Source organism: Lathyrus oleraceus, chromosome 6 (assembly GCF_024323335.1).
Source record: "Lathyrus oleraceus cultivar Zhongwan6 chromosome 6, CAAS_Psat_ZW6_1.0, whole genome shotgun sequence".
Lineage (NCBI taxonomy): Eukaryota > Viridiplantae > Streptophyta > Magnoliopsida > Fabales > Fabaceae > Lathyrus > Lathyrus oleraceus.
In genome coordinates, this window is record NC_066584.1 from 29,007,167 (window position 1) to 29,027,668 (window position 20,502).

The window sequence follows — 20,502 nt, forward strand, 5'->3', positions numbered from 1 at the left end:
CAATAATCAATCTGATTACAAAGCAATGGTAGTCTATCAATGATTACATATGAATGTTGACATACCTTATCCCTTAAGGAATATGACAGTGATTAACTTCTTAAGAACCTAACCAACCTGGCCACTTAAGGAGATTTCTCTTCTTTGACTACCTGTCAAAGCCCTCTTAAGAACCTGATAAACATGGTCGCTTAAGGAATATAAACAAACTTGGTTATTACAAATTTGTGTTTATAGAGTTTGATTATTGATAAAGTGATAACACATAAGATGAAGATTATATGAATATACTTGAAAGATGTACAATGAAAGTTCTAAGTGTCTTATCTCTTTGTTGTGTTATGGTGTTGTAGCTTCAACGTCTATTAAGACTCACACACATCCACATGCACGCCTGCATCCACACTCTTGTCTATCCATTTTATTCTTCCTCATTATATATAGGAGATGAATAGATCCGTTGTAGGAAATATCCATTGGATGGTATACTATGAATTGACCTTAAAGTAACTGTTGTATAAAGGTCACTTCATATGCAACAGTTGAGCGACGCTTACAGCAAAGAGTTATTGATGATGGGATGTGAGAAGATTTCTTTACTTTGAAAGTAGATTTGATTTTGTACTTCTGTCACATCAAACAATATCGACCTTTAATTAAAATCTTCTAGTGAGAGGCTTCTTATGCAAGTGGACTGAAGCTTGAGTAGAGATCAGAGTTTGTCTTCATAAGGAAATCTCTTTTTGGTTGTAATTTCCTTAGTATACTTTTCATCATAATCAGAGGCTTCATATAAAATATGAATTGAAGCTTGATCAGAGTCCAGAGCCTATATGATGTAGATTAAAAAGTCTATTCAAAGTGAGGCTTGAAAGTACCACAATCCAAAGTAAATCTGACCAAGAAATGCATAAACATTTAATAGTTTGTTCAAATGTTTTGACTGTTCAAGAGGACCATTTCCTTTGCTTACTAACTCCTAGTCAGAGGCTTCTAATATAATTTTGATGAAGCTTGGGTATGGTTCTTAGGTTGTATTCAGAACTTGGAGAGACTTCAGAGTCCTTGGAGTATTGGGTTCTGAGACTAACACAAACTTGTAGCCGGAGCTTATATCAGAGAGTGTATGGATGGTTTCTGTCAAAAATGTTGACTTGATAATCTTGAAGCTTAACTTGATTATACACATGCTTTTGATTACATCCTTTTGTTCAAAGTGTTTCGTCTCTTTAGAATCTTTCAGATTTCTTCAAACTCAATCTGCGTTCAGATTAACTTCTTCAACAATATAGTTTTATTCAGAGTCTGGCTTTTATGATTGATGTTTGTTCAGACTTTGCTTTAGACTTTGCTTTGATTTGAAGTTTGATTTCCATTAGACTCTACTTTCTTCTGAGTTGAATATCATAGTTGAATTCTTCAGAGTCTTCAACTATTAGAGTAAACTTAAGACTTGGCATTAGAATTTTCTTGATCACAATCTGCTTCACTCAACATTTGCTCTCTTCATTTAGATTGTTCTAGCCTTTGAACTTCTGCACACTTAACAAAATAGTTAGTGCATAAAATTGTTCTTCTACATTTTTTTATCATCAAAACTTAAAGATATGTAGATTTAGAACCAAACTTGTTCTTACAATCTCCCTCCTTTTGGTGATGAGAAACAATTGTATTTTGATGAACAATTTTTACTTGGATAATCACATCTATATAATATATCTAAAGCGACAAATTATATCACGACAAATCATATGCCACATACTCAATATTTGACACAACATCATTATTCTTATGTGACACCTCTAGAAATTCACCTTTATTTTTCAAAAGGTCAAAGTACATTCTTTGTTGCGGTCATGAGTTCGAACCTTGGCAAAAGCAAAAACATATTCACCTTTATTTTTTAAATCTTATATAACATTATTATTTTTCTTGAAATGATTTTTTAACTATAAAAAAAGAGAGAGATAAAAATAAGTTTGATATATTTTTTCAATATAATTCCATACCCATTTTGAATAAAATAATCTAACAAGCCAACCATTACTTTAACTAACTATATTTGCTCAAATTTTAAAAATAAAAGAGATGTGTGAATCCAAAAACTATTAAATATTTTTGATTTTCTTAAAATCATAGCAAATAAAAGTTAAAACAAATGTCTTTAATGTCAAATTAGTTATTACACAAATTTCAAAGGCTTACCATTATTTATTCATATTGAAATATGATAGAGCATGCAACACTTTTCAATCTTATTGATAAACATCACTATTATATTATTCATATTACAACGAACAAATAAAGTATAGAAAAAGAATAAAATTATTGATTTCTCACATATGAATGTTAGAGAGACATGAGGTCAAAATATAAAAAATGATCATAAATATTATTTGTTAAAGTTATTAAAATTTGCAAAAACTAAATTCTAGATATAACTATCAACTTACAAACATATATTTTTCTTTCAAGTAAAATGTTCATTTTTATTGTTGATTAATTCATATTGTTGTCTATATTATAATTCATAATAAGATATTATAATATAACTCTTTAACCATATCTTTCACAAGTATTGAAAATGAGTTGTTAGATTATTTTGGAATAACATTATTGATTTCTCACATATGAGTGTCAGAGAGAAATGAGAATCAAAATATAAAAAATGATCACAAGTAATATCTTTTAGAATTATTAAAATTTAAAAAAATTAAATTCTAGATATAAAAGTCAAATTACAAACATATATTTTTTCTTTCAAATAAAATGTTCATTTTTATTGTTGATTAATTCGTATTGTTGTCTATATTATAATTCATAATAAGATGTTATAATATAAATTTGTAACCATATTTTTTTTAAAAAAAGAATATAATTTAAATTCAATATTAATCAAATAAAAATTAATTCACGATCGCGCATAGTGGCGGAACTGAGGGGGGGCGTGGGAAGACCACGACCACCCCTCAACTTTTTTTTTTAATTCATATATATTAAATTACTAAAACATCTTTATTTTAAATTAAAATTAATTTAATCATTGTTGCTACTAATTTCTAATAGTAAAGTTACCGGTATTTGAAAACGGATTAAAGTTGATTAATTAAGTTTATTAATTTTTTTCTCTTTTAATTTGTATGTTCTCTAAATTGATTTTTGGATCTGATATGATATTATAGGAAGAGTAAAGATGAATAATAGGAAAATTGATTCTTTTTTCAAAAGGAAAGCATGTGAAATTGAAAGAGAAGAGAGAGATGAAGAAATTATAATCTCGACATCCAAATCTGAAACAGTTCTTGAGAATCCAACAATTGAAGAGCATCATGGTTTTGAAAATTCTTTGGAATGCGATCCTGGAAAGCATCCTCCGATTTGGCAATATCCACCAAATCAAGTGGATGCAATACGAAGAGCTTATCTAAAATGGGGTCCATATCAAATTCATTTAGAAAAGTATCCTTTGTCCGGTAACGAGGATCATCCGAGAAGGTTTCAACATACTTGGTTTAGCATATTTCCATCATGGTTAGAATATTCACCATCTGAAGATGCCGCATATTGCTTACCATGTTACCTTTTTAGCAAAAAACTAAGTGGACGTCCCAGATCACTTGTCTTTATTTCTATGGGTTTTAGAAATTGGAAGAAAGTTAGGAATGGAAAACATTGTTCCTTTCTTAAACACATAGGGAAGGATCCTTGCTCACCACACAACAATGTAATGAAAGCTTGTCAAGACTTGTTGAATCAAGATGGTTGTCATACGGTGAACTGGACCTTTTTGTGGTTTTAATCGCAATGTCGCGGTTAGCAAGAGTCGCCACCGACTTTTCTTTTATCCAATAAGGAAAGGTGGAAAAGAACAGGAAAGACCTTAATTTAGATTTTGGGTTCGGGAGGTACATTATACAAAGGGAAGGTGTTAGCACCCTTTGTATCCATGGTTATCCATGGGCTCTTAATTGCTCGATCACTTATATTATTTTTAAAAAAAAGTGTTTGTGAATTGTTTAGAAAAATTGTTTTGAAAAGAGAATTTAACTTTGTAATAATTCTTGTATGAATATATACAAAGTAGTTATCTCGTTTAGTTTTGGAAATTGTTTAGAAAAATATAACTCGGTAATGATTCTAGTATGAATATATACCAAGTGGTGATTTTCTAAAGATATTTTGAAAGGTGTGAGGTGTGAAAATTATTTTTAGATTGTGAGCCAACAATTAAGAGTTATACCGACCCAAGGTCTTTATGAGCATTTCCTATCCTTATGAGGGTAAAACTGTCCTTATTATTGAGAAATAAGTAGTTTTATCCTTTGGATGTTTAAGGGTCATCGTAGGGTCATCGATAGGTCATTGAAGGCAACAGTTACGAGGATATCTTAGCATTCGAAGGGACTATCATCTTTTAACCGTAGGCAACATCGGAGGGTCATCGAGGGACAAAGTTGTATATTCGAAGGCAACATCCGAGGGACTATAATTTATTTTATGATGATTTAACCGAAGGGTCTTTGCTAAGGGTATCCCCACGTTCGCGGGACATGACCGTAATATCGTAATCGTAAGGCAACAAAGAGAGGTCCAAGATCACTTATTCAAAGGCAAAGTTTTACAATTAATTATATAATTAGGATGAAACTCCACATTAAAATTATTAAAAATAATATATTAAAAAATTAATACATTAGAAATTAATACATTAAAAATTAATTTAGGGTGAAACTCCACAAGGGTATCCCACAAATAAAGTGGAATACCTAGCCAATAACCTTTTCCTGGGATATGTGAACCTTTACAAAACTCAAAAAAAGAAACATGTCAGAACACCAAATCAGGGTGCAATCGAAGATTACACCGGAGAAATATCACAACAATAAATAGGATAGGATGAATAATGCATGGCTATGATAAAACATAAAAAAAACAGAATAGAAAAGTCAGCTACTGTCTCGTTCGCCTCTGCCTCGCCTAGCGAAGGCCAGGCGAATACTCGCCCCAGGCTCGCCTAGCGAGGTGCTAGCGAGCGGCCACGGATTTTGAATTTGAAAACAGCCCCACGTTAGGAACTTTGAATTTTATGGCATTTTATCACAGGAATAACATGATCAAACATTCAGGGTATTCAGGCATATTTAAATTCCCATACGAAAGCAAATTATATATCAACATTTAATCATGATGCATTATATATGTAGATATGGCCAATTGAAAGTATAAACAATAGAGATACGCAAACCTGTTTGCCAATTCAAGGTTGAAGGGATTGACCACTTGTAGTATCGGAATAAGTTAGGCAGCGGGAATTGGACGGCGATGGCTTCGGTGCAGATGGGCTGCCTTCAGGGTTTCTTTACTCTGAATTCTCCGGGTAGGCAGGGTTCCTATGCCAAAACTTCTATTCGTTCTTCTCTGTTCTCCTCCTCTTTTTTTATCCAGTGAATCTCCCAGTGTAACTCCAAGTGTAACTCCCCTACTGAAACTTCAGTATTTATAGACTAATTTCGTGGGTAATGGGCTTGGAATGAGGGAGACCCAAGTCCAAAATAATTTGTTATATTTTATTTATTTATTTATTTTAATTATTTAATTAATTAATTAATTAATTAATTAATTAAAAAAAAATTCTCTTTTTTTTTTTTTTTTTTTTTTGGGCCCAGAATGAAGCCCGAAATTTTTGTTGTCTGTCAGCTTCGCTAGGCGAGCGCGTAGCGAACAGGCCAGTTTGGGCCATTTTCTGGATTGGGCCATCCGTGAGCTGGGCCTTTGTTTCTTCAAGATCAGTGTTATATATGAGTCGGAATGCCTTGCAAAATGTCTTGAAATATTAATGGGCAAATTTTGGGGTATGACAATGGTCATATTAGAAATGTTATTCAAGTGCAAAATTCAAGTCAAAGAATGAATAATCGGTTACGACTCAAGACTTTAATTGACACTGTTCGTTGGTTAACACTACAAACTTGTGCTTTTATGGGTCACGACGGAAGTAGCAAATCAAGAAATCAAGGTAACTTTCTTGAGTTATTGAAACTTTTAGCATCCTACAATGATGAAGTTGCAAAAGTTGTGTTGGAAAATGCTCCACAAAATTGCAAGTATACTTCACATCAAATTCAAAAAGAGCTCTTGCTAATTCTTTCTAGTAGGGTGAAAAAGAGTATTCGTGAGGAAATTGGTGATTCCAAATTTTGTATCGTTGTTGATTATGCTCGTGATGAGTCAAAAAAGGAACAAATGGCTCTTGTATTAAGATTTGTTGATAAAGTTTGTTTAATACAAGAGAGATTTTTTGATGTGGCACATGTTAAAGACACCACATCTTTAACTCTTAAGGAAGCAATATGTGATATACTTTCTCGACATAACCTTGATGTTTCTAACATTCGCGGCCAAGGGCATGATGGTGCTAGCAATATGATAGGAGAATGGAATGGTTTACAAGCCCTCTTTATGAAGGATTGTCCTTATGCATACTATGTTCTTTGTTTTGCTCATCGATTGCAACTTGCATTAGTTACATCATCAAGAGAAGTCAAACCTGTTCATAAATTTTTTGAGAAGCTGATATTTGTTGTGAATGTTGTTTGTTCTTCTACAAAGCATCATGATGAGTTACAAGCTGTCCAATTAGAAGAAATTGCTTATTTGTTAGAGATTGATGAGATTGTAACTGGTAAAGGTGCAAATCAAGTTGGTACATTGAAACGAGCTGGAGATACTCGTTGGGGATCACATTACGATTCAATTTCTAGCTTGATAAACATGTATGAAGCAACTTGTTTAGTTTTTTAAAAAATTGCAAAAGATAGAGGGAGTTATGCTACACGTGGGGATGCAGATAGTTGTTACAATTACTTGAAGGCATTTGATTTTATATTTATTTTGCACTTGATGAAAGAAATCATGGGAATAACAGATATGCTTTGTCAAGTCTTACAAAAAAAATCAATATGTAGTTAATGCTATGAACTTGGTTCGTTCAATAAAACATCTTAATCAAGGTTTGAGAGAAAATGGTTGGAATATATTGTTTACTAAAGTGGTATCTTTTTGTGAAAAGCATGGTATTGAGATTCCTGATCTTAATGATGTTCATTCAACAACAAGATTTGGACGCTCCCATCTTGAAGAGAATCAAGTCACAATTCAACATTACTTTAAAGTTGAAATCTTTTTCACTATCATTGACAAACAGTTACAAGAGTTGAATAGCAGATTCAGTGAGCAGGCAATGGATTTGTTAACTCTTTCTTGTTCTTTATCTCCTAAGGATGGATGTAAAGCTTTTAGCATTGATACTATTTGTTCTTTAGTTGAAAAATCTTATCCTATGGATTTTAGTGATCAAGAGAAGAATAATTTGCAATTTCAACTCCAACATTTTCTATTTGTTGCTCGTCAAGCATCAAACTTGAATAATTTATCAACTATTCAAGAACTATGTTCATGTTTGGTTGCATCTGGACAGGCTGAAACTTACTTCTTGATTGATAGACTACTTCGTCTTATCATGACTCTTCCCGGTTTCTACGGCCACAACTGAGAGGTCTTTTTCAGCAACGAAAATTATTAAGACTAAGTTGAGAAACAAGATGGATGATGGGTTTCTTGGAGATAGCATGACAGTATATATTGAAAGGGAGATTAGTGCAAGCATTAGTTCGAAGTCAATTATTGACGGTTTCAAGTCACTCGGAACGCGTAAAGCATTACTTTAAGGTAATTTTAAGTCATGTAATTTAAATTTTTAGTAATTAACTTTGTATTTACTTTAACTTTAATGTTTTATTTAAAATACTATTTACATTTTATTTATAATCTTTATTTTACGTTAGCGGTCATCCCAAAAAAATTTATCTGGCTCCGCCACTGACCGCGCATCGCGCGAGTTCTTATCTAGTTTATAAAATTTCAGAGTTAAGTTTGTAAGCTCCCTCTGAATTTTATACTTTCAAAATTATTTCTTCAACTCAAATCTACAGAGTGAGCTTTGCAAGCTCCCTATGAGTTTAATATTCAAAATAATTTTGGTTCAATAAAATCTCAAATCAGATAAATATCCCTGTATTTTGGACAATCATATTTATAAAACTTCAGAGATGGGTTTGTAAGCTCTTCCTGAGTTTTATCCTTTCAAAATCATTTCTTGAACTTAAATCTATAGAATAAGGTTTGCAAGCTCCCCCTAAGTTTAAGATGCAAAATAATATTGATTTTAATGAAGGTTCAAATCATATAAATATGCTAAAATTCAGAGTAAGGTTTGTAAACTCCCTATGTGTATTTTAGACTATCAAAATTCTTCAACTTAAATACCGAGTGAGGTTTGCAAGCTCCCTCTGAGTACAAGACTTATAATAATTTTGATTTCGTGAAACTATTTTGTAAAAATATTTTATCTTCAGTGTTGTTAGATTAAATTCTTCAGATTCATTATTTTTGACCTCTTCAGAATGTTAACGTTAACACACTATTTAGATCATTACTCTTCTCCACTTTGATAATGTTTGTGATATTATCAACTGAATAAAAATGATCAAAATCATTTACTCTTCTCCCCCACTGTCATTATTAAAAAGAATCATAAAACAATCAAATATACTAAATAAATACAAAGGAAATGAAAATATCCGTTCAATTGAAAAGGATACAAAATAGTTAGAGGGAATACAAGGAGAAACAACAGAGACATATGTACAAAAAACGCATCTAGAGAATCAGCCGATACCATAAATTTTCCGCAAGAGTTAGATCAGAAGCTTTGGAAGGGTTTCCAAAACTTTTGGTGACAAAGAGAATGTCTTTGCGAAAAGTGAGGTTGGTTATATACCACTCAATATTGGCACCATCTTCTTCATACTGAATGATATCAACAATAAATGAATAAGTGATGGTAATAGGAGTGTTAATGACAACATATTAGATTTCCTCAATATTTTCATCATTAAAATGAATCGAAGCATTCACCCAAAAGTTTTTTATAAGGATATATTTTTATGATGGCTGGTGGAGTTATTTCATGGAGAAGTACTAAGAAAACCTTGGTTACTACTTCTACTATGGAAGTCGAGTTTGTCTCCTATTTTGAGGCTACTTCTCATGGTGTATGGCTTAAGAGTTTTATTTATGGGCTTAGAATCATGGATTCTATTTCTAAACCTCTGAAGATTTTTTTGTGATAATTCAGCAACTGCCTTTATGGCCAAGAACAATAAAAGTGGAAGTCGAAGCAAGCACGTCGACATAAAGTATTTAACCATTAGAGAAAGAGTTAAAGATAAAATAGTAGTTATTAATCACATTAGTACTGATTTAATGATCGTTGATCCTTTGACTAAGGGCATGCCACCAATAAAATTTAAGGATCATGTAGAGAACATGGGACTTGGGTCCTCCTTATGATTGTATACATACAGTTTATTAATAAACTCTTATATTGTGATGTTTTCTCATTTTCATGCGCAGATCAGTTTGAGAAAATATGTTACATCTGGACCAAGAGTAAACATTAGTTTATTCATCAAATTAGTTACCACATTACAGATATATACTTGAAAATAGAGATGTTGTAATACATAGATGAGACTACTCGTTTTAAGAGGGACTATCTCTATGATTCACATATTTATTTCTTGAGTAAGTTTTCCGTGACTCATTTATGCCAATAATCAGTTCTATGGATCAAGTGGGAGAATGTAACGGTTTCTTATTTTTATTATAATAATTATTAATAATGAAAAATCAATTTTAATTTGGTCCATAGTTTTGGGATTTTGGTTCTGAAAAATGTATGATTTATTTTGGTTTTAATGTAAATTGATATGACCATTTAATTGGGTGGTAATGAGTTTTAATGACTTTAAATTCTTGATGGGAGAATGTATGATTTTGGTTTTAAATAAATTTATATATATATATATATATATATATATATATATATATATATATATATATATATATATATATATATATATATATATATATATATATAGAGAGAGAGAGAGAGAGACCATCATATATATTTGCTATGCAACGGTATGGAAATTAGTTCGGGTGGCCCTAACCCAACAGGGCGACCTCATACTCAAGTTTAAGCGACATGTCACCACGCGTTAGGCGACTAGTGTTTGAGCTATCTATCACCATGCATCAATCGACTAGTATTGAGGCAATGGGAATGTATCGCATACTCCTAAACCTCTTTCTTAGGATCTAATAAAATTATCCCAATAGTCAAGCAAGTTGAATATGAACTTGCTTCTCTAAAACTTCAAAAGTTTTGAAGATTAAATTTGATTTTATATTTCCTATCATGCAATTGTGATAAAAAAAATCTTTGAATTAGCAAGATACTAATGAAGCTTTTGAGCTTTAATCATTGATTTGATCTGTTGACATCATAGGTATCCTCTACGAGATTGTTACGAGTTCAACTGATACATGTTAAAATGGTCAATATTATACATGATTCTTTTCAAATATCGATGGAAAACTTAATTATTATGACTAAATGATTAAATATAATTGATAAATATATTATTTATAGATGTTTGTGATAATTTGTGATGGCGGGGGGGTCAAAGACTTTTCGATACATCAATGATTATTATTTTTTCAATTATATCTTTTAATTATTATTCTATAGACTACTTTTAATATATTAGTAAGATTAATTTGTGTATAAAACACTTAAACTTTGAAACGTACGGAGTATATTATAAAGTTTTGTTTGCTAGTTAAAAAAAATGGGGAGAGAGAGTGTGAGGGATAAAAAAATTTGAAAAATAAGACTTAGAAAAAATAAAATAAAAAGTATACAACAATTTGTAAAAGAATGTTTTTGTACAAAATAATAGATAAATATTCATCATTAAATATTAGAACGACAGAAATTATAATTACTCTAATTATAATTATAACGGCAACAATTTATCAAAAATCTCCAAACTCCTTTTCCAATATAATTCTTAAGTTTCTCCAATATAATTCTTGAGTTCTCTAAAACTACAGAGTTTTGATACTATGAATTAAATTAAATTCTCAAAAGTCTTTTCACTTAAATTCCCTAATTATTTTCTCTTCATGGTTCCCTTTTTTCCAAAGCTTTCTTTTTAGCTCTTTCCTTCTAAATTTCCAAACAAAACTAAACAAACTTACCAGAAGCTCCCGTGAACTTGACTTATATACACAGGCGTTTTCCTAATATGATATTGGTAAAGAGAAATTGACCCTAGTACATGTTCCAAGGTATCCTCACAACTCAAGTTCCTTGAGTACAATACGAGGCTAATTATTAAATCAACTAAGAATTCTAAATTCTATAACTTGTAACCTAATTATCAATTCAACAATGGAAATTTGAGTATTCAAACTAGATATCAACGAATCTATCAATTTATAAATTGAATTATCAATATTACCTTAATTGTCTTCTGCCAGGACATTTCACCTTTTTAAAAACAAACCGAATAATTTTCAGCAAACTATTTCAAATACTAAGGTTTTAAGAAGACAAACAAATGTAAGTAATTTTCATTCCTTGCCAACTAGAAATCTGTAGATAAACCAGCCAGAATAGGATGCACAATTTCACAACAGTTGAAGGAGTTTATTCTTCACTCCTAAAGTCAATCCAAAAGTATACTTCAAAAAAATATAGTTTGTATTTTTTTGTATTCATGAAGTATACTTCCAGACACGTGAAACCTGGGGGAAGAACTAACAAAATATCCATGATTTAATAATTGATATAGAGATATACTGACCAATATCCTCACACACCCATAGAATTAATTCGCATGCCCCCCACCATAAAGGATTGGCCAAATCTCTCCATCAATTAAACTCATGCTACTTACTACAAGAAATATTGGATAAACCCCAACTCCACAGCTAAAACTGCATATGGCATGTTTAGTCAGACTTATTCTAATAGCTATGATATTTCAACTCACTACAAATTCCTAACTTGGTTCATGAAGAATATGTAACAATGTAACATTCACCAATTCCAGCAAGCAGGTAAAGCAGTATGTGAAGTTTTAAGAAATTAAAGGCTCCAGCTCATTTAAGATGACGGCTTTGAACAGTCCGAATTTGGCATTTCACTTTTGGCTTGAATCAGGAGAGCCATTTCCGTAAGACACCAAGCCTTTCCCTCCATCTGAGCTTCTAGAAGAAGACCTTGACCTGTTATCTTTGCTTGCTTTCCTTGGAGACTGTGATTCCACAGAAGACCTGGATCGAGATGGACTCCTGCTAAGGGATGATGACATGCGCCTATTCACACGAGGAGGTGAGCGATGGCGAACCGGGCTACGGCTTGGGCTATACCGTCGAGAACGGTGAGGTGGGCTGCATGATACAGATGGTGTCCTGCTTCTCCTACTTCGGTACCTATATATAAGTTTTCATATTATATTGCACTATACTCAACAGGCTTGATGCCATCATTATTGATTTAGAATAATTGGTACCAGAAAATTTATAAACAACTTATCAAATCACTAAGACTTTGTTTGGATGTTTGGCGGGAGGGGAGGGGGCTTCGAAAAATGATTTTTTTTTTAGGGAGGGGGCTTCGAAAAATGATTTTTTTTTTTTTAAATAAAGGATTCTATAACATTTTTTAGAAAAAAGATTTTGTATAAAACGATAAAATAATTCTTATCATTAACGTATTTTTAATTTTGAAATAGTACTGTAACAACAAAAATTATATTTGAGCAGTTTGTCTTAAACCCTCCGATACAAATTTTGAATTCCCCTAAATTAGAGTGTTTTTGGTGTTATCAATATAAACAAATCCTCCGAAACCCTCCCAACCGAAATCCTTCTATTATATTCACTTAATCCTTCCTTTTTTTTTCCAAAGTCCACCCCTCCCTTCCCCTCCAAACTCCCAAACAAAACCTGAGAGAAACAAATCATGTTGCAACCACAATACTTTCTCCACGAATATTTTGTTTAAAATGTTAACAATGTAAGGAAGTTAGAAAAAACAACCTTGGTGGAGTTCTTCTCCGTGGCAGCGGGCTCCTATTACGCCTTGGGGAGTACCTTCTGTATCCAGAATATCTGATAACAGAAAGAGAAAAAGCTATGACATTTAACTCTCATATTTTCAATAGAGCCTTACTACCTTAGCATAATGATCAATTAGAACTTATAAACCACAGGCTACTTGAGCAGTTTACCTGTCACGATCATTCCTTCCGTTATAGCGGTATCTGACAGGAGACCGGGAGCGGTACCTGACAGGAGACCGGGAGGGGGTTCTGTACCTTCTAGCATAAGAGTATCGTTCACTGAAACCCCTTCCTCTCCTGATACGTTTTGGTGAAGCATCAGGTGACACACTCCTTGACAGACTCCTCTCTTGTGGTGTCCTTGCCCTACGGACAGGGCTACGACTCCTGGAATAGCTGCGGTGATTGCCTCTCCCTGCCAATCTAACAGGACTTCGGCTAATGCTTCTCAAAGGAGCTCGGCCAGAACTTCTGCTGAGACTTCTGGCAGATGATCTAATTGGACTTCTGCTGAAGCTCTTTCTTGACACTCTCACAGGACTCCTACTGACTGTTCTTCGTGTTGATACTCTAGCAGAACTCCTGCTCCTACGACTTTGAGAAATAGATCTCACAGGGCTCTTGCTAAAACTTCTGCGGTCAGGACTTCTCACAGGGCTCTTGCTAACAATTCTATGAATGTGTGTTATCATAGGGCTTCTACTGATACTTCTCCCCTTCCTCCCTCTCACAGGGCTTCTACTGATACTTCTCCCCTTCCTCCCTCTCACAGGGCTTCTACTGATACTTCTCCCCTTCCTCCCTCTCACAGGGCTTCTGCTGATGCTTCTAACAGGACTCCTGCTCAAACTCCTCTGTGACGGAGCATGAGGGCTTCTACTACCACTTGGACTTCTGATCAACCTCTCTTTTGGACTAATGCTTGGGATTTTGCTCCCACGCTTGGGACTAATACTCATACTCTTGCTCACGGTTTGCTTAGGACTCATGCTTCGACTCCTGCTCATTAACTTTTAATAAAATACCAGATCTGGAAGAAATGGTAAGCATAAGAATAACGAAGGTGTGACAAGATTGCAAAAGTAAACCTAGATTTTCCTGGATTATCATCCATCACGTCAGGCTGCCTCTCTTCGTATCTGTCAGATCTATGGTTGGCCCCAATGCCGTTGCTACGCTGCGCTCCATTTTCCTTCGGGAATTCTCCATCCTCTACATTGCTCAGCTCCTCCCTCTTTTTAAGATTCATAGGAGATGATTCTTTCTCCAAAACTGAGGATGACTGGACTTCGGCTGTAAGAGAAAAAAAAGAGACAAGACATCACACATGCTACCAAAGAACCAAAAACTATTAAAAAATCTATAAAATGGAGCTACAAGTTTGTTGAAAAACTAAATTTCAAAAAGGACCTGCAAATGAAATTTTACTTTTGCAAAGTGCGATCACTTTATTTTTCCCATTCTAAAGCAAACTAGACAACATCATTCCTAGCAACCAATAGAAGGCAAGAAAAAGGGCATCCATAAATACAGTTCAATCAAGAGAAGATGCAAGGTTAGATGATTTTTTTTAAAAACAGCTGGTAAAAAGTGTCATCTGGTGCATTTATTGTTCAGTCCATAATTCCATGTAAAATGATAATGAAATAAGATGACAAGTCATTAATTACCAGAGCCCCCCAAAAGAACCCTAGCAACATCTAGCCTTATATTTTAGGATTTGGCTTGGTCGGAGACAAAAGATAAAATACTCCATTGAATAAAGTAAATTACACATGAAATCAACAAAAAATGAAGGAGTTCAAAATTACCATTTCTCTGAGCATGATCTTCATGCTTTTGAATTTTCCCTTGAGTATCAAGACCTAGGCCATTGGAGCTATCGTTACTCTTACTTGCACTATCTGTATCAGTTTGACTGTCTGACTCCCTAACACCACATAATAAAATCTCAATGACAACTACCAAAATTGTTAATAAAAATAGAATTGCTAGTTAAAAATGTGCTCGTACAAGTTTAGTCTTGTTGAGAGCAATGGATGCACCAAAAATCATGTGGTAGGTTAATAACTATAATATTCATATAAATAAAAACACAACCACAACAAATATGAGAGCGCATAATATACATGATACAATTATAATTTTTTCACAAGCAACTACGACTGGAGTTTTATATCCATAAATCTTAACCAAATGCTTAATCAGATTCAGTACCTCTTTGATTTACGTTTTGATCGCTTATCTAGTTTCCTTCGCTTCTTTTCTCGGCGTTTATCTCTTCTTTTTCCATGTCTATGTTTATCTTTCCTGGATCTCTTTCTCTTCCTTCGCCTATCATCACTAGAAGAGCTAGTGTAAGATGAAGAGGACAAATCCGAGTCAGAGTCAGTGTCACTTTCTGAAGATTCTGTGTCTGAATCTGAGGAACTATCTGATTCTGATGAGTAATGTTTTCTCTTTTTCCTTCTGTCTCCTGAAGACTTTCTATGTTTTCCCTTCCTCCGCACTTCATGACTAATGGCTTCAGTAGATCCATTCCTTCCAATTTTTGACTTGTGAGTCTTCTTACCATCTAAAACAAACAAAAAAACTGAAGATTCAAATAAACAGATCAAATACGTCTAAAAATGACATTATCAGGCTGGACAGAAGCATCAACTTGAAGAGGGAAAATAACACTACGATACATTATGCAATGGCCTTTAAAAGTTTGGGAATGAAATGTTCAGAAGATGATTAGGAACTCATCTATCATCATTCATATTAAGGGAGGAAATCGGTATTCCTTAAATGGGCTAACTAATTCTCACCCTCATTATGTTCACCACTATTAACTATTTTAACAGTTACGGATGGGAGTCCTTCTTCATCACCCACATCTTCAATTTTCTTCAATACATCATACCCTTGCACAAGTTTGCCAAAAGCTACATGCTTCCTGCAAAATGACCCCATAACTGAACACATAAGCAAGCTGAGAATTTAGTTCCGTGAACCAAAAGGATGACTATATCAGATTTACACTCCCCAACCCAATGCAAGAATGGTGAACAGTAAGGCCATATTTTAATATAGTTTAAATTATAAACAAGTAGATAATCAAGTAAAACTTGTAAAATAGGGCACATTGCTAGTGCAGCAAAAAAATAAGGCAATTGCGATTTGAATAAATGGTTTACAATTTCAAGAAGCATTCAAGAAAGAAGAAACGTTAACAATTCTCTATGGTTATTTTAGTCAAATTATTTTAGAATGAGCTACGGCTGTTTCTAGCTGTTACAATGACTTATTTTTCATTAGCTTTGATACTAACTGATAAAAATATGCCAAAAACATCTTACATGAGTGTTTCAAAAGCTTTTTTAACTAATTCATCAAACAGTACTAAAATGCTTCATAATTGTTGATAGCAAATAATCTCAAATAAGTTGTCCTCATCCAAACGATGCCAAAGTACTTAACAAAATGGAACTAGGAATAAATCAGATAAACAAACCTATCCAGATGGTGATCAGCTTTCAAAGTGATGATAAAATGTGAACCAAGAGTGTCACGATCAGCAATTGCCATGGATAGAAGGCCTAGAGAATCATGCTTTAGCTTAGGAGACTCATCTGAAAAAATATGCCACAGGTACAATTATAAGAACTAAATAAGCAGAGGCATAACTCAAAAGAACTCAAGCTTGGGAATATGGGTTCAAGACAACAACTTAGCATTCTAACCTGGGAACTTGGGGTAAATGCTTTCTCCACCAGTCCCTGCAAAACACAGAAAAAAGATACAGGAGTTAGTATAATGTACAACACATGGCATTTGGGATGCATGCAGAGGAAAAGTGATGGCTGTTGATGAGGTTACACGGCATATAACTGTCACTAACATAAGAGAAAAAAGTGACAATCAGAATTTTTTACATTATTATTGGTTCAAGATAGTTTGATAAAGAAAATTAACAACTACATGATTTTAACCCTAAAGAACAGAGCATGAGAAGAAAATTGCATGCAGATAAAAGCCAATGTAGGCATGGTTTTAATTTAAAATTACTAAGCCACGGTATAACAAAATCAAAAAATTAACCCTAGAAAACCAAATTGCTTTTGCTCCATTAAATGACAGGCGAATCTGTATCAAAGCAAAATGCAACTTTCTTGGTTTCCTAACTGACTAGGAAAAGAAATTACCATTGTGACAGGAAACATGAAAATGAACTAAGGCTTGCAACCCGGACAACTGAATGGTCAAATGATAAAAAAAAATTGTGACTACATGTATTATATCAAATTGCAACCTTCAAAAGGTGGAGAAATAATTGACAGTATGAGGCAAAGAATCAAAGAATAAATACTTACCATTTCGATTGATAAAATCACCACCCTGCAAAAGTGAAACTAACCATTAATACAAACAATCAAATTATGATAATGCATACAAATAGTCTGGTCATCGATTACTTATTACAATTATGAGTATTAATAACATCATAAGTACAACCTTAAAACTATATCACAAGTAAAGCAGTCGTGACCATCAGCCCTGTATCCTACAGAATAAACAAGGGAAACTGACAAAAATAGGGACCACTACTAAGCCATTTCCAACCACAAAAAATACAGAAAACATACTATAGGAACAACCAAAGAACGATATAGATGTAAGAAAAGGTAAAAACATACCTTCACAATGGAGCCTTTTATGATTTGATGGAAAAAAGAACCCTTGTAGTGCAGTGATTTTCCAGTATTAGGACTGACTCCTCTTTCTCCTGAAATGGGAAATAACACATTTCAAAGAAAAAGAGAAGGTAAATCAGTTATTTGTTGATTAGGAAGATGACTTGTATTTGAGCTCTAACATTCCGTGCACTACTTAGAACCAAAAAGCATTATCATGTCCAACAATATTCAGTGGATGATGGATAAGCAACAGTGATGATATATGGAAATTTTAAGGAAAAAAAGGAATTGTCCAAGTTTGACAAACATGTGCTACAACAGAAGAAATTTGTATGCAAATCAAATGTATTTTTACCGGTACACAGTGCACGGAAATTTTCAGCAGTCTTTGGAGCAACGTCATGGAAAAGCTGAGAGGACAAACAACGCAGCATTAGGTTGATTATTGCAAAGTCGCACTGTGTGTGTATGAATCATTGGGAAGAAAATATAAGAGAAAGAAAGCACCTCAAAAACCATTCTTTCAGCAGGATCCCCATCTATAGACACATCCATAAACACCATAGGATTCTTCTTCTTAGCCATAGTGTTTCTTACTGATCAAAATCTAAACCAAATTAACCACCAATTGATAACTACAATAAAATCAACAGTTCATTGATCTGAAGAAATAATTCATAATCGAATCAATATACAAAGAAACCAATTTAAGTCACGAAACCAAACTATCCAGCAGCACTTCCAAGCTAAAACAACATAAGTTTCACATAACCTACCTGAATTCAAATCGACTTAACAAGTTATAACTACATCGGACCTTACTGAAAACAACACACCAAGAAATTAAGTGCAATCTAATCAAAAATAAATAAAGGTGGCGGAAGCATTGTTTTGCAGCACAATAAATCTGCTATAAAGATATAAGCTCAAGAAAGCATCCAACTGTAACAGAAAGTGCCCCGTGTCAGTTAGACACTTCTGGTGTAAATACCAGAGTGCCGTGTAATTGGAAATTTCATTTTCCATAATCAAGTAACTAACAGATATCGATTCGAAGAGGATAAAACCACATGCAACTAGTTTACAGCATAAAACTTCTAACTGTAACTGATTCGTGCAAATCAGCGATAATAATAAATTGAGTGAAGAAAGCTAAATCAGCGACAGGAAGAGACTAAATCAAAGCATTTTCAGTATAAAAACGAAACGAAATTGGAAGAAAAAAGCATGAAAAAAGTAAATGCGTAGAACTTGAAGTGTAAACCTAAAACCCTAGCTAATTATGAAACGCGAGGTACCTACGCAGAATAGGACGAAGATAGCGGCGTTTTGAGTAGGTTTTAGGGTTACATGCATGGATTAAGGAAAGATAAGAGTTGAGAAACGATGTGAGTTAATGGAAGAGAAGAGAGTAGAGCTTACCTGAACCACAAAAGAGAGAATAAGAGAAGAGAATGCGAAGTGAAAATCTGGGCTTAGGTATATAAAATGAGCTTTCTACCAGTTCAACTAGTTCTAACTGGAGCGTGAATTTACTCCGCTATCCCTCTCCGCGTTTCAGAATATTTTCCTCGATTATTTTATTCTTTTACAATTTATTGAATAAATAAATACTAGTTCCAAATAGCTATTAAATTTGTTATCTCATTTAGAACGAGAAAACTTTTGCTAAGATTTGTTAAGCCATTGCGAAAACTTTTTTTATTGAAGATGTGGACGAAGTTCAAAGAAGCTAGAAGAAGGATAAACCAACATTAGAATAATTCTTAGAAGTCTTATTTATGTTAATCTTTTATATTGATGTATGGGATTGAATCTGGAGTGAAATCGAAAGTAGACAGAAGAGTGTCTTACAAATAATCTTTATATGGAGTGAGAAAAAAGCTGGAAGATAATGAATTCGTAAATGTGAAATTAATGGGAAAAGGTTTAGAGATTATGATGGTCTACCTTTTTTTTCCTTTCGATAAATAGAAAAACAACATCGGTGAGAATCTGGAGTGAAATCGAGAATAAAAAGAAGAGTGTCTTACAAATAATCCTTATATGGAGTGAGAAAAAGGTGGAAGATGATGAATTCGCAAATGTGAAATTAGTGGGAAAAGGCTTAGAGATTATGATGGTTTACCTTTTTTTCTTTTCGATAAATAGGAAAACAACACCGGTGAATCTTGGAGACAAGGATTGATCATCAAACTGTTCAAAAAATATACATTTGTTGCAATGTTCTAAGAAAACAAATTCACTCAGTTTTGACTACATAAATGGTCATAAGCATTAAGCATAATATTTTTAGTATTAGAATATTTTTGTATGTATTTTATCAATGAAGATGACTATGTGAGTGTGTCGTAAGAAAGTCTTCAACTTGTTTATGATCATAATTTGATGGTTAGATAATGGAGTCTAAATTTATGTCCAAATAACGTCATTATGGAAAGAAAAATATTTTGTCTGTGAATTTTGGATCCCCTAATTGAATAATAATAATAATGTTAAGGTACTCTATTTTATTGGAAATGGCAAAATATGTCATTGTTTGTCGTGTTTTAGTTGAAAGACATATGTCTTCACGATTTATATGAACACTTATTTTAAGGAAATGGCAAAATATGTGTAGAAGATGAACCGAATAAGTCATTGTTTGTCGTGTTTAACTTGAAAGACATCATTTATAAAGTTTAAAATAAAGTTGTTTGTGGTCAATTTGGCCATTATGTTGAATTGTATCCAAAAAAAAGTTGCATTTTGGACCAACATCAATGAAGGCAATGTCTCACATA

The 20,502-nt window shown here is 33.2% G+C and overlaps 1 protein-coding gene across 11 annotated transcripts; it reads right to left on the reverse strand.

Moving 5' to 3' along the window:
• Window positions 1–11,728: 11,728 nt before the first annotated feature.
• Window positions 11,729–19,360, reverse strand: LOC127098339 (peptidyl-prolyl cis-trans isomerase CYP95). Of its 11 annotated transcripts, XM_051036907.1 has the most exons (15): window positions 19,018–19,124; window positions 18,227–18,315; window positions 18,075–18,129; window positions 17,720–17,808; window positions 17,396–17,420; window positions 16,766–16,801; window positions 16,537–16,654; window positions 15,851–15,978; window positions 15,255–15,612; window positions 14,849–14,967; window positions 14,126–14,330; window positions 13,871–14,036; window positions 13,206–13,792; window positions 13,015–13,086; window positions 11,729–12,405 (listed from the first exon to the last, which is right to left on the reverse strand). In XM_051036907.1, the coding sequence occupies exons 1-15, from the start codon at window positions 19,073–19,075 to the stop codon at window positions 12,114–12,116; spliced, it is 2,397 nt and encodes a 798-aa protein (XP_050892864.1). In that variant the 5' UTR covers window positions 19,076–19,124; the 3' UTR covers window positions 11,729–12,113. The 11 variants fall into 11 exon arrangements, with proteins under 11 accessions (XP_050892864.1, XP_050892861.1, XP_050892860.1 ...); XM_051036904.1 differs by lacking the exon at window positions 19,018–19,124 and adding an exon at window positions 19,142–19,360 and having other exon boundaries at window positions 13,206–14,036; window positions 18,227–18,326; XM_051036903.1 differs by lacking the exon at window positions 19,018–19,124 and adding an exon at window positions 19,142–19,352 and having other exon boundaries at window positions 13,206–14,036; window positions 18,227–18,354.
• Between the last annotated feature and the right edge of the window lie 1,142 nt (window positions 19,361–20,502).